The 13,835-nt window shown below is 38.3% G+C and overlaps 1 protein-coding gene across 2 annotated transcripts in view; it reads right to left on the reverse strand.

Annotated features, from left to right (window-relative positions):
- Positions 1 to 961: 961 nt before the first annotated feature.
- The window catches only part of CWF19L2 (CWF19 like cell cycle control factor 2), a 1,774,451-nt gene continuing 1,761,577 nt past the window's right edge, over positions 962 to 13,835 (reverse strand). For both annotated transcript variants that reach the window (XM_044072604.1, XM_044072603.1), the window contains one exon: positions 962 to 3,107. In XM_044072604.1, the coding sequence (XP_043928539.1) occupies positions 2,973 to 3,107 (135 nt within the window). In that variant the 3' untranslated portion in view covers positions 962 to 2,972. The remainder of the gene's footprint in view (positions 3,108 to 13,835) is intronic.

Here is a 13,835-nt window from a genome sequence, read left to right on the forward strand (position 1 = left end):
TCAGGGAGCAAATAAAGATTCAAAAAGAGATGTGTCTCTAGCTTTATAACTGCGCTTAATTCTGTAGTTAAACAGATATAAACAAACATTTCACTAGCCATAAATGAGGGTATTTATCACTTTATGTAGTACTGTTCTACAATTCATCCCTGTTCTTCATATGGGCCAGCTTTCTCATACACAGTGCACATAAATGCATCTTGCACACAATATTTACTATGCCACCCCAAACTACTGTACATTCTTTTACTGATGGTGCTAAATATCCATCGCATGCCACCCCAAACTACTGTACATTCTTTTACTGATGGTGCTAAATATCCATCGCACTTCTAATGCACACCAAGCACTCCTGTGCTTGGGATGACAGGGTGCAGTTATAGCAGGCCTTGGTGACAGGTACAATACAGGTGTGTACCTGCATCCAAAGACATATAAACTGACATCCATTGTTGTTTTTACTGCTTTCTGGTCTTAGAATGAGCTGTACACCATGGCTGCTGCTCTACATACCCTGTCAGTTCAAGTTTTAAGTCAGTGTCTTACTGGCCATGCATACAGTGTATAGGTAATAGGTATAACACTGGCAAGAGGGAATCTGGTGGTGTGAGACATGAGAATGGCAGCTTTTGTGTTGTCAGTATAACGGGGAGGAAAAGGGTTAGGTAGACTCAGCATGTGTCTATGTACCGTGGAGTGAACAGCTTTGACTCTATTCATTGTTGCATTATTTCTGTATTAAAGATTGTATCATGACTTGGGCTGCTGCTGTTGCTCTACCCTGTTCTGCTAACAAACACAGCAAATCTATGATTGCACACAGCTGATATATGTAGTTTGCTGCCTCTGACAGACAGGTTTTGTGCATCATTGTTGCACATAGCTGATATATGCAGTTTGCTGCCTCTGACAGCTTTTGTGCATCACTGTTGTATCTGTGAAATTAAGACACAACTATGCCTTCATTTATTAGTTGGTTTACTTTACATTATGTTTACTGGGGTAGATCACTGATCACAACTAACAAATTTCAATCTCAGCCTGAGAATACACAGAAAATGATAATTACATTTAGTGAGAAACAGCATGAATATAATGAAAATACACATCTGTACACAACCATTAGCAGCTAAAAATGTAAAAAGTATATACAATTGTAATATACATTATTTACAGCAAATTAAAACAAATCTCATGTATAAAGTGAGACATCTGTGTGTCATCTATGCAGGGTGATAGTACAACTGAGTGCAGTGAATGATGTTCAACATAGTTTGTGATATCTGGAAGGAGAAGTGTTGTCAACAAAAAAAGATTATGTCAGTGAGAAGCATAGACTGGTGCAAGAGTTGCACCATTAGCATCTTCCTGGTATGTGATAGTGCATGTAGGTATTAAAGGGCATTGTCCACATTTTGTGAATTGCACAGGGCTTTGTTAGGAGGTTTATAATGCATAACTGTGCACCATGTCTATGAATATTGCCCTACAATTAACTCTTTTTGAAGAATAATTTAATTATAGTAGGTTAGAGTCCTTTGCTGACCTCAGCAAATAAAGTTCCATGATTTTAAATTGTAGGTGGCAATAGACTCTAAAAAAAACTGCTAATTTTCTACTGTCTGGTCTAGTTAATGTAAGATGAAACAAATTCCTTTCTCAAACAATGTGAGATTTCTATAGGGAAAATTGCTAATTTTGACCATGATCTGTGGCAAGGAAACTGGTAGAAACAAACAAAAGGAAGGTGCTGGAGGCTTTCTGCACTAAACGACTTTTAGGCAACATTACAGGCACAAAAAAATAACTGTAATAAGATAAACAATGTTGGAGATTTGACTTTTTCTTTAAGACAAGGGTATTGAGGTACAGACATAAATTAAAACATAACATGAAATTTAAGGTTATGAGGAAAAAAAGTCTGACAGACTGAAGTCCAGAGTTCTGATCTTCTGCATAGTCTTTTGTGTGTGTGTGTGTGTGTGTGTGTGTGTGTGTGTGTAAGAGACATAGTAAAGCATTCAGCATTTTTGCAACATTTTTTTACCACACTCCAATTCCCATTAATTAACTTTCATACCTTAAAATGGGAAATTAGTGGATAAGAGTACTACAAATGACAAATAACTTGAATTTGTACGTCTGTAATAATTTAGAAAAATGTATGTTAATGATTTTGCATATTACTTTTTTTTTGCTACAACACTGATTAAAATCCAGGAACCAAGTATGAAAGGAAGGAACGTTGATTCTCAGCATAATCACTCTGCCTACAATTATTTTACTCAATTAAGTTTGATTCTGATCTATGCAGCTTAGATTCCTCTGCCTAAAGAAAGGTAGATATAGACTGTCATTTTTTCCTTTTCAAGGATGCAGAATATTCTGGGATACAATTCTTACAAATTCTGTCAGAGAATTTAAAATGTACCTCTCCTCTGTAACATACACTAGCATAATTCATTTTTCTTATATATATACCAATTCAATGCAAACAGCCTACGCTTTAATTGGCTTCCTTCAGAACAGATGTACTGCAGCAAAAATTACAAAGCACTTCCACTTGAAATAAAATCACATACTGGCCTATTAATTAACACAGCAAAGTAAGTCTCTTAAGGGTCTAAACTTAAGTCATCTGGAGGGAAAAAAAAATTTTCTCGGTAGACAAGACTAATCAGTCCTATACAGATTTCAACTGGGAAAAATACCTAAAATGACAGGCAGCTCATACATAAAGATCAGGTTCATTTAACTAAAAACATACTCTAATACTACTGTGCCTCTTTCAGATCAGGTCAACAGAGATCACTATATTACAAGACTTCGCTGTAATATTTCAGCGTGTGTGTCGACCTTTTGCCTTGTTAAAGAACAGACTGAGATTAATGAGTAGTGTTACACAATTAATTTGTAGCATCAGTCTGCTAGCAATGTTAAATATTTAAAATAACTTAAAAAATGCAAACAAGTTATTCTTTTGTGCAGTCATATGGTTTCCACCACTGGGCAAACTGCATAACTTTTTTCCTTTGGTCTTCAAAATTCTCTCTCATTGGCTTTCTCCAGCGTCTTGGCTCTAAATCCATCATTCCACCAAGTATTTCCTGCAAAGTAACACCAACAGTCTCAGACCTGCATGAATCTGATGCAAGTATCATAAGAAATCATCCATAATTCTTAAACAAAAAATGCACACTAAACAGTTACATTTGCAAACAATGCAACAGGATATAAACAGCCTAATCTTGCAATAGCTAATACTTCAATATAGCAATATTAAATCAGAATTACATAATGTTTCAATGTTTCATTCTGCAATATTATAACAAGCTGAATTTTTGCTTTATTTTTCAGCATCTTTGAGAAAAAAACTGCAAAGCCCACCCCCAAGAAATCTCAGTGCAACAACAAATGTCTGTAAGCCTTTTTTTGCAACAGCATGTCCTATAATAGGAAATTCCAGTACAATGATACTGCAGTACACCCAATACCTACCACCCTCTTCAAAGTACATACATATTTTATTTTTCATTCAGAGACAGCATCTTGACGTTGAGGAAAGCGATGGGCAAAGCTCCTTCTTGTGGGTGGTTGTCCTCCCACCCCAAAGAAAATATGTAAATTATTAGTTTTTTTTTAGTATGCTGCAAAATTAGCTAGACAGGTACAGCTAAATAAAACCATATAAAACACCTGGTGATGTATTCATTCAAATGTTCTCATTGTTTTCCTATACTTCTTCTCCTGCATGATCTTAAACTGTTAAATGTTTTACGATGATCACATATGATAGCTGAGCAGACATAATGGGTCCTATTCTGAAAAGACTTGTTCTCAGTGTAAGTGATTTACTCTAGTGCATGCCTGCTCCGGTTCCAAAAGATTTGTTCACCCCATAAGTGACTTACTCTGGTGTAAGCCTGCCCTGATTCCAACAAACTTGCTCTCACTGTAAGTGACTTACACTGGTGTATGCCTGCTCTATACATAAACCAGAGCAAGTGATTTACACTGACAGCATGTCTTTTGAAACCTATCCCAATGAGATAAGACATTTGTTTGGAAAAAAGTCCATAGTACTGCAAACAGATGGTAGTTGGGATTCACAAAACTTTACTCCAAGGTACTCCACTGCAATCCCTTTGTACAATACAGCTTTTCAGGTTTAACCTGGAGTAGGTTAAGGTTTTACAAATCCCAGCCTTTCCATCTTTGCATGTTTATTTATTAATCCCATATTACTCCAAGATCTTCTCTAGAGTTTTACTAAAAAATGACTGAGGTCAACCTCACTGGGACAACCAGACAAGTCTGATAAGTTCATCCATTTAAAATATTCATCTGCATGCATCATTATCCTGTAAATACTCATTTATAATGGTCAGGGATTTTACTGTCCATTTATTTCTCTTAGGAAGGCTCTATCTTAGGTACATATATATATAAAACTCAATGATTTTACATCTGTGGGTACAAAATGATGGTGAAAGAATAATGCACTAAGACAAAGCTTTATCATTTCATGTGAGAATACCTGTGTATGTTACAGAAGGTGAGATTATTTTCCTCCAGTTCCTGTAATGCAAGCTTGTTGAGGGCTTAACTTATCAAAGTTGATATTCATAGGTTCATAGGCAGGTACTAGGCTATTGGCCCTAGGGCCTATATAAGCCTAGCCAAAAAGGTACCTGGCTTTCACCACCCAAGAAAATTATTTTCCTGTGCCCCTGTCGGCAGTGCCACAGAAGTGATCCCCGGGGTGAATTTCCTATTTCCAATCCAATCATCAAGATTTTTCTTGAAGAGTGCAAATGAGGAGCTTTGTTTGATATAGATAGGCAATTTGTTCCAGAGTATGGGAAGTCTCTGATCCAGGAATCTATCCCTCCAGCATGTTCTGTTTATTGTGGTGACAAGGTTTATGTCACTAGAATGTGTAGCTCAGAGAGATTAGGATTTCTTTAAGTGGAGCATGCCCAACAGCTCTAGGTTTGACATAGCTTTGTATGTTAGGCAGAGATTGTCTCTGAGTAGGTGATATGCAATGCAGTAAAGCTGGAGTTTTTTGAGACTGTCTGCGTAGGGCACCTGTTTGAGGCTGGTAATCCTCTTTGTGAGGTATTTCTGCAGCCTTTCCAGTTGTTGCAGATGTCTTGTGAGGTACATACCAAAAGAGCCACTGTACTCAATGGGTCTAAAGAGTGATGTGTAGAGGGGAACAATGACCTCTTTTTTCCTGGATGAAAAACCTTTTGTGATGAGGTGTACCATGTAGAAGGATTTCCTGACCACTGTGGCAATGTGATTATCAAAGGAGAGACTATTGTCCACCTGGGTCCCAAGGTCTCTTATCATACTTTCGGTGTTAAGTAGACTACCGCCTATGTGGTAGTTCATGGGTACAGAGATTTTACCAAAGGAGATGACAATGCACTTTTTGGCATTAAGCTTGAGGCCATGGCTTTGACACCAGGCATCTTTCTCAGTGAGGTCCTTTTGTAGGATGTCCACATCATTAAGAGTTTCGATTATGGCCCCTAGTTTGCAGTCATCTGCGAACTTCATTAGCTAAAGACCTTCTGTGTTAGCCTGTGCTTCAGAGAAGTAAATACCAAACAGTAGAGGACCTAGGACTGAACCCTGTGGTACTCCACTTGTCACTGGGCTGAAATCAGATTTGGAGTCTGCTACTTTCACAGTGTGGGTTCTGTCAGCGAGCCAGTTGGCAACCCATCTTGTGACATAGGGATTTATACCTAGTTTAGTGAGTTTATCTAGAATTCCAGAGTGGGGAATGGTGTTGAAAGCCTTGGCGAGATCTAGATAGGCTGTGTGAACCACCTTACCCTCGTCTACGGCTTTGGTGACTGCTTCAAAGAAGTCTATCAGGTTTAGGAGACATGATCTGCCTTTTACAAACCCGAACTGGGTGGGGTCCAGAGTTTTGAGATTACCAATGTCTTTGTTTATAAGTTTCATGATGATACATTCCATGGCCTTGCAGACCAGGCTCGTCAGGCTAATGGCCTGTAGTTCCCGGAGTCCGTGGTGGCTCCCCCTTTTTGGAGTGGGATAATCATCGCTGTGCACCATTCAGTGGGCACAAAGCCTGAGGTGAGGCTATGATTGAACATGGTACTTAGTTGGGGTGCCAGTTCATTCTGTAGTTCGTGTAGAATGCAGCCTGGAATGTTATCAGGTCCAATGGATGCTGTGTTCTTGGCTTTGGAAAGTGTGGGTTTTACCTGTGCAGCCATGATTACAGGAACTTTGCATTCTTCTGGTGTGGTGATGGGCCCTTTAAGGGGTGAGAGGGAGGTAAACTTAGCACTGAACCTATTTGTCAAGATGTTGGCAATATCAGTTGGTTCTGTATATTTAGTGCCATTGTGCTGTAACTCAGAGCAGATCTGAGTGTTGCCACTGAGATTCATGACATAGCTATAGAATGCTTTGTGGTTGTCCTCAGAATCAGTAGTGATTTTGTTTTCATAACTAGCTTTGGAGGATTTTATGAATTCCCGAAAACATTGAGCAAAAGAGTTGGTACAGGAGTAGTTTTCCCAGTTAATGGTGGGGCAGTTGAAATCGCCTATAATTAGGGTGTTGGGTTGTACTCTAATATTTTCCAGTGTATCAAGAAATGAGGAGTGGGAATTCTGGGGCATGGTGGGGAATCTGTAGCAAGCTTGCAATTTGGATTGCGGTCTTGCCCAGAGTTAGTTACACTTGGATAATCTCGGATGCATTATGCTGAGCAACTACCCTGGAGGTGTGGATATCCTTAATGAATATGGACATGCCTCCGCCTTTAGTGTTTCAGTCCAGGTTAGGTGGCCGAAAGGTGTGGTATGAATTATAGCCTGGTAATGCAGGGGTGCTATCTGAAGCCTTGAACCAGGTCTTTGTCACTGCACAGATGTCAATGTTCTCCATTTTGAGGAGTGCTTCGAGTGAGTGCATTTTGAGGTTTACACTTCTAGCACTGAGTAGCATTACCCTCAGATTTTGCTTGCTTGTACCTGTTATGGTGGTGAATTTGTCATTTGAACCTTGCCTATTCACTGCATAACTGCCCAGGGAAGAATCTTGGAATGTTAAGTCATCCAGGGTTTAACTTGTTAAAATGGCAACTTGATGTATACCTCTTTTTGCCACCTTTACCCTAGGTACTGCAAACCTAGGTTGGTTATATAAGTGGAGGATGAGGCAAAGCCCCACAAATGTGGGAGACTTTTATTTTTTAAGATCTAAGCAGGAGAGTTTGCATTACATGAGTCACAGTGGATCCCTATATCTATGCAGGTATATATGTATATGGAGAGGGTGCAGCATTTTAAGCTCATTTTTTTTGTGGCCGCCCCTTTAAATTGTGAACTCGCACACATGGAAGGGGGTTTTGTCACACCTCCTTAGCCTATACTGCCCCTGTGACTAGAAGAGGATGTGCATACAATCAGGCTCCAGAATCTCCCTCGTACTGCTGTCAGTCAGCGAAACAGCAGTCGACCAATTCTCACAAGCACCCAATAAGGTTAATCTTGGTAGCAGTCTTGGGCACAGAGGAAGAAAACATCCTTCAGAAAACCATTGCCACAGAAGCAGCAAGAGACATAAGGCAGACACATGAGCATGAAATATTGATATCTTCTTGAAAAAGTCTGCTGCTGCCGCCCCTAAAAGGACCTGCCAAGTAAGGAACCTCAAGCCCACATCTCACACCATTGCAAATGGAAGGAGGTTTACTTTTTGAAAACAAAATATTAACCTCCACAAGGAAATGGCTTAGAGATGCACACAAAGGAGGACACCTACAACAAAAGGTTGTGCACACCTCACAGGAAGCTTAGAAGGACAAACCTGTGCTGGCATGGAAACTAGACACAGCCACAAACACACTCATCTAAACAGCAGTTAAAGCCAATCAATATTAACGTGTTTGACAGATACTGGAGGATCACAGAAACAGATGAGACCATTTCCACTTGTAGAATATTATCTAAATGGATGCGTCCGTGATAATGAGAGAATACCAGGTTGAGAAACTTGGCTAAGTATCAAAGGAAGTAGCACTTCCTAAACATTTGGATGTAAAAGACAGACAGAATGATATTGCTAAAAAAGTTAAACAGATGTAAAACGTACATAAAATGTCTAATCCTAGGTGTAAAAAATGAATATTAAAAAAGGCTGTCAAAAATTTAAGACATGTCTGCTTGTGTCGACGTAAACAGTGAAATCCCTCATCAGAAGCCATCTGGGAGATTCAATCACCATATCAACAAGGCGATACATCAACCCTTGCAGAAAAGCCCCTGGACAGCTGTTGTATGGTAAACAGGGAGAAAGCCCTTTCTCCAAGGACATCCTCAAAGATGGTAGTTATGATCTGCCTTTGCACTTGTTGTCTGGGTCAGGGTTGAAAATAATTTATGAGGGATGAAAGCTAGACATTGATATTAAGTATACATGCAGAAGGATTAGACAAGTCTAGTGTTAAATAGATTAAGGCTACACAGAAGGATGATTTATGTTACAAACTAATGAGCTGTACTGATGGAAGGGTCAATTTTTCAGTAGGGTGATTTGATTTACGTTTAATTATTCCTGATGAGATGATTGGTGCATGTGTTGTTACTCAAAGTTATAGTTGTTTGAGGGTGTAAATTAATACCAGTCATACGTAGTATGCATCATCTGATGAAGAAGAATAGCAGTTAGAGCTGTCCTATTAAAACACTATTGATAAATGATTGGACGATGGGCCCACTTATCCTCTGCTGGCAAGTCTGACAGGTTGAGAAAGTAACACACAGACAGAGAAAGTAACAACACAGTAGAAACACACCACACACCAGAAACTTGGCCTGCTCTATCGCAACAAAAGATTTCTTACTCCAAATGCTAGACTCTCCTTAGCACAGTCCTTCCTCCTGCCCACACTTCTATATGCAGCCCCAATACTAACCAGTATACAAGCTACTACCATAAACAAACTGCAACAAACTTACCACAAAACTGGAAGATTCATTACTAACTCCCATCACTGCTTTGCCCTGAACTTTACAATGGTTCATATTCCCCCAACCACTGCTACTTTCTCAATTTCAGGTTATTCACTCCATTCTATACAGGCCTTCATCCTGTCCAGCACTCACTACTTTTTTATCTACCTACACCCCTTCTAGAACCCGCCGCACCTCTAACCAACAACTTCTGAATGTAGATAAACCAAAGAAGAACATAGGCAAACTACAATACAACTGCTCAATAGCCCGCACTTGGAACAAACTTCCTCTACACATACGCTCCACCATACACCCTGCACACTTTAAAAAGGAACTCAAACTTTATCTTCTCAATACCAAATCATGTCCCAGCTTAGAACCTACCTAATTTCCCCTTTATCCAATGGTGCTTATTCTCTCTGAACTCCTGAAAGCATCTATACCTTCCTAGGAAGCCTAGCCAAGAAATCTGATCACTTGTATATAACTTGTTTTTACATTTATCAAAAAAAAATAGTTTATATACTTATTTCTTTATGATTATTCTCTTAGGGTAATCTGAATATGTTTGATTACAATCAAATTTGTACTAATATTTTTTTTTAATTTAATTTTATTTTACATTTGTTAACCGGGGGAGTCTGACTGAGCTGAAATGGCCCTTTTTTAGCAGAGGCTCAGGGAGAAAAGCTCCACAAAGAAAAATTACAGATACATTTAGTTAGACATGATCAGTATACACACAAATTACAAAAGACATGTTTTTACAGTGGTATGCGGCACATCAACAGTTACACTGGAGAGAACAAACAAAAAAAAAATATTAATTTAAAAATAAAAGGTAATTAATAGATTTGTGGTGTACAGCTGAAATTTGGAACATAGGTAGAATACATACATAGTACACAGGTACAGTACATACATTGTACATTAGACAGTGTTTGTGAGTAAGAGTGAAAGCTATTATCAACTACTCTAGGTTTAGTATGTGTTTTGGAGTGAAACTTGGTTATGTTACTTTCTATTTTTGTTACCTATGTAATTCTCAATTGTTTTGTAACTGGAGCTTGTCTCCTCAGGTCTCCACGGAAAACGGGCCCCTGGCCCAGCTGGACCAACCCGGTTAACAAATGCCAATAAATAAATAAATAAATAAATAAAGTCCTTTCAAAGCATGAGCATATTGAAATATGTCTGTAGGAGAAAAAACAGAATGTTGAATATATCAGTTGTGTGAGAGTGATGGAGTGTGCTTAACAAAAATGCTTTCAGTACTCATTAAAGGAAAGCAATGTAAAAGACTTAACAAAAATGCTTTCAGTACTCATTAAAGGAAAGCAATGTAAAATCTTCTTCTTCTTTCGGCTTTTCCCAGTTAGGGGTCGCCACAGCGGATCACCTTGTCCGCACATTGAATGGCAGTGGAGTTTTACGGTGTCGAGTTGCCAGCCCGGCGCCCAACCTTCCACAGAAGGCACACTCACACGCACACCTAGGGCCAATTTAGAGTATCCAATCCACCTGCAGCATGTCTTTGGGATGTGGGAGGAAACCGGAGCACCCGGAGGAAACCCACGCGACCACAGGGAGGACATGCAGACTCCGCACAGAAGGCACCCCAGCCGAGGATCGAACCAGAGAACCTCTTGCTGTGAGGCGGCAATGCTAACCACTGCACCACCGTGGCCGCCCTAAAGGAAAGCAATGCAAAATACTTAACAAAAATGCTTTCAGTACTCATTAAAGGAAAGCAATGTAAAAGACTTAACAAAAATGCTTTCAGTACTCATTAAAGGAAAGCAATGTAAAAGACTTAACAAAAATGCTTTCAGTACTCATTAAAGGAAAGCAATGTAAAAGACTTAACAAAAATGCTTTCAGTATTAATTAAAGGAAAGCAATGTAAAAGACTTAACAAAAATGCTTTCAGTATTCATTAAAGGAAAGCAATGTAAAAGACTACTTGTATAAGGATGAAAGTATGAAACACTTGAATATTGGTAAGGATAAATAGTAAGATACCAAGGTGGGTAAGAGATAGATAAAGACAGGGGTGACTGGGGGAGTTAAAGTGATATGTTTGACCATATAATGCAAACAGCAATATAATGGGTAATGTCTGTTTGTTGACTGAAGGCATTTGGGGATAGAGGTAGATGTACTGTATTACAAAAAAGGGAGAGGGTACACAGAAGAAATAAATCAGGAAGATTAGGAGAAAAAAATAACTAAATGCCATGAAAAACTATATATATATATATATATATATATATATATATATATATATAAAACTGTGCGCGTGTGTGTGTGTGTGTAATATATATTTTAAAATGGGGTGGAATCAGATTAAGATACAAAGAAGTTGTACCCATCTTTTCCCCCCCAAAAAGAATGAACTGGACATTAAAGTAACAACAGCATTATTTATTTATTGACATGCTTTGTATTAAGTAAAGTGATGACCACTTTTTAGAACAGCATCATTATCAGTGACTAAACATGCAGCACAAGATGGTCACCTTTGATGCTGGAAGATTAAAAAGACTTTAGATTGTAGTCTCATACCAGGTGCTTCAATTCATTCTCCAACACTTCACTGCAGTGCAGCATGGGGAAAGAGCTGCTGCATTTGCTGTGTGGCACCATTGGGGATAAGATGTTAAACTGAGATCCTACTTGCCTGACTTGGTGGTAGATCAGGTGGGTATAAAAGATCCCATGGCACTTTAAACTCAAATCCTATCTGCCTAACTTGGTGGTAGATCAGGTAGATATAAAAGACCCCATGGCACTAAAACATTTGGGGTTTTCCCTCCATGTCCTGGTCAAATTACCCCTAGTCAGGCCCAGTGGGACCAACCTAGTCAACAAAAGCATGCATAAATAAACAAAATGGGTTCCTATTACCTGATCGAATGTTTAGGTTAGCGAATACCTAAATGTCAATCTGGTAATAGCGAAAGCAAAGAAACGCGAATGGCCGATTTAATGCAGGGAAAGAATTCCCTTGGCCGTTATGCGGATTGACCCCTTTCCCCATTGTAGAGTGATCTCAGAGTTGGTGGGGAGGCACAGCCCCTCACAATGGGGGTGGGGGGAGGCAGCCCCCAACTTCATTTTGTTTTAAATTGTTTTTTTTTTGCGGCCGAGGAAATTCATTCCCCATGTTAAATCGGCTGTTCCCTGTTTTTTTTTTGATATTACCAGTTCAACGTTTAGGTATTCACTAACCTAAACTTCGATCGGGTAATATAGATGCAACAAAACCAAATAAATAAAATAAATAAATAAATAAAATATATAGTTTTTGTTGGTAAATGGCTGAGGTAGCAACACGTAATAATAAGAAGAGTGCTGTTACATGGTTACACTGAAGAATTTAACATGGGGGCTTGGCTGTTTTTTTAGCTCTGCTTCTTCTCAACATATCTGTCAGGATTTTTTCTGAAAAACTTAACTAAAATGTCTCAAATTTGGTGGGTGGCTGAACTACTTTCTAAAAAAAAAATCTAATTTGGAACTTTTTAACTGCTTTTTCCTGTCAAAAAAAACAGAGAGGTCTAACTGTCTCAGAATGAGCCATTCTAAGCTCAGTGTATAGGACTGTATAGTGAAAAGAGACATACAATCTACACTTACAAGTATTAATGAATAATCTCTGAAGATAAACTGGAAAACAAAATGGATAATTTTAAAGAGGAGTGTAAAAAAACAAGTGGAAGTGCTGAGTGAAACCATTAAACAACAACCATCAAAAATCTCGAATACTGAAGCGACAATGTGGAAAAAAATAGAAGATTTAGAGAACAGGTCCAGAAGAAACAACACAAGGATCTACGGAATTCCTGATAAAGAAAAGGGGGACAATATGAACCAGTTCCTTAATACCTTGTTACCTAAGACTTTGAGCCTGCCTGAAGCTTTTTCTTTCAGTATTGAAAGGGCACACAGATCCCTTTCCAGCATCTCCTCCAAAAGAAACCCACCCTCACCAACATCAGTTATTGTCAGATTTTTCTCAAGTTAAGATAAGGACTTAGTTCTAAAAACAGCATGGACTAATTACCCAGTTAAAATCAAAGAAAATATTATTAGATTTCACAATGATTACTGTACATTAGTCATGCCAAAAAGAAAAGCTTATGTGCCACTTCTTAAAAGTTTAAAGAAAAACAATATTAAAGCTCAGATCTTATTTCCAGCCTTGCTTCTCACCTTACAGAAGGGAAGAAGATTTTTAACATCCTGGAAGTAGCAATGGTTTTTCCTATGGAAAAATTAAATCCTGGATAAAACAGAATAAATGGAGTGGAATCTTTCTATATCTCTGAAAAGAAATATAAGGGAAGGATAGTCAGTACAGGACAAAAACACTAAGAATCTGAAGGGCAAATGAAATTTGTGCTTTCTTGAGTTTATTTTGTAATTCAATGAAGTACTTGAACAGTGAGAAATGAGTGCTGTATGCTGCTTTTTACAAAGTAAATGTTTTCATTATCTACTACAATAGCTACTAGATCCCTTTTTAATATGAAAAAGAATAACCGTATTAATTAAATTTATTAATTTTCACTTGATAAAGCTTATGTAAAATGGTAAACATTTTGATATTTTTTTACATAGTTCAGGAATGTTCCTTTATAATACCAGGAACACCGAATGACACTAAAACGGCATGTTATACTACACTCTAATTCATAAAGCATATGGATCCCCATACATACAAGTGAGAACATGTGAATGCTATCAAATATGCAGGACTTCTTTAACATCCTCACAAGTTAAACATTATTCTAACGTAACTGTCATTTATTCTATGGAATG

This window comes from Protopterus annectens, chromosome 5.part0, assembly GCF_019279795.1.
Source record: "Protopterus annectens isolate FY-2018-M chromosome 5.part0, PAN1.0, whole genome shotgun sequence".
Lineage (NCBI taxonomy): Eukaryota > Metazoa > Chordata > Ceratodontiformes > Protopteridae > Protopterus > Protopterus annectens.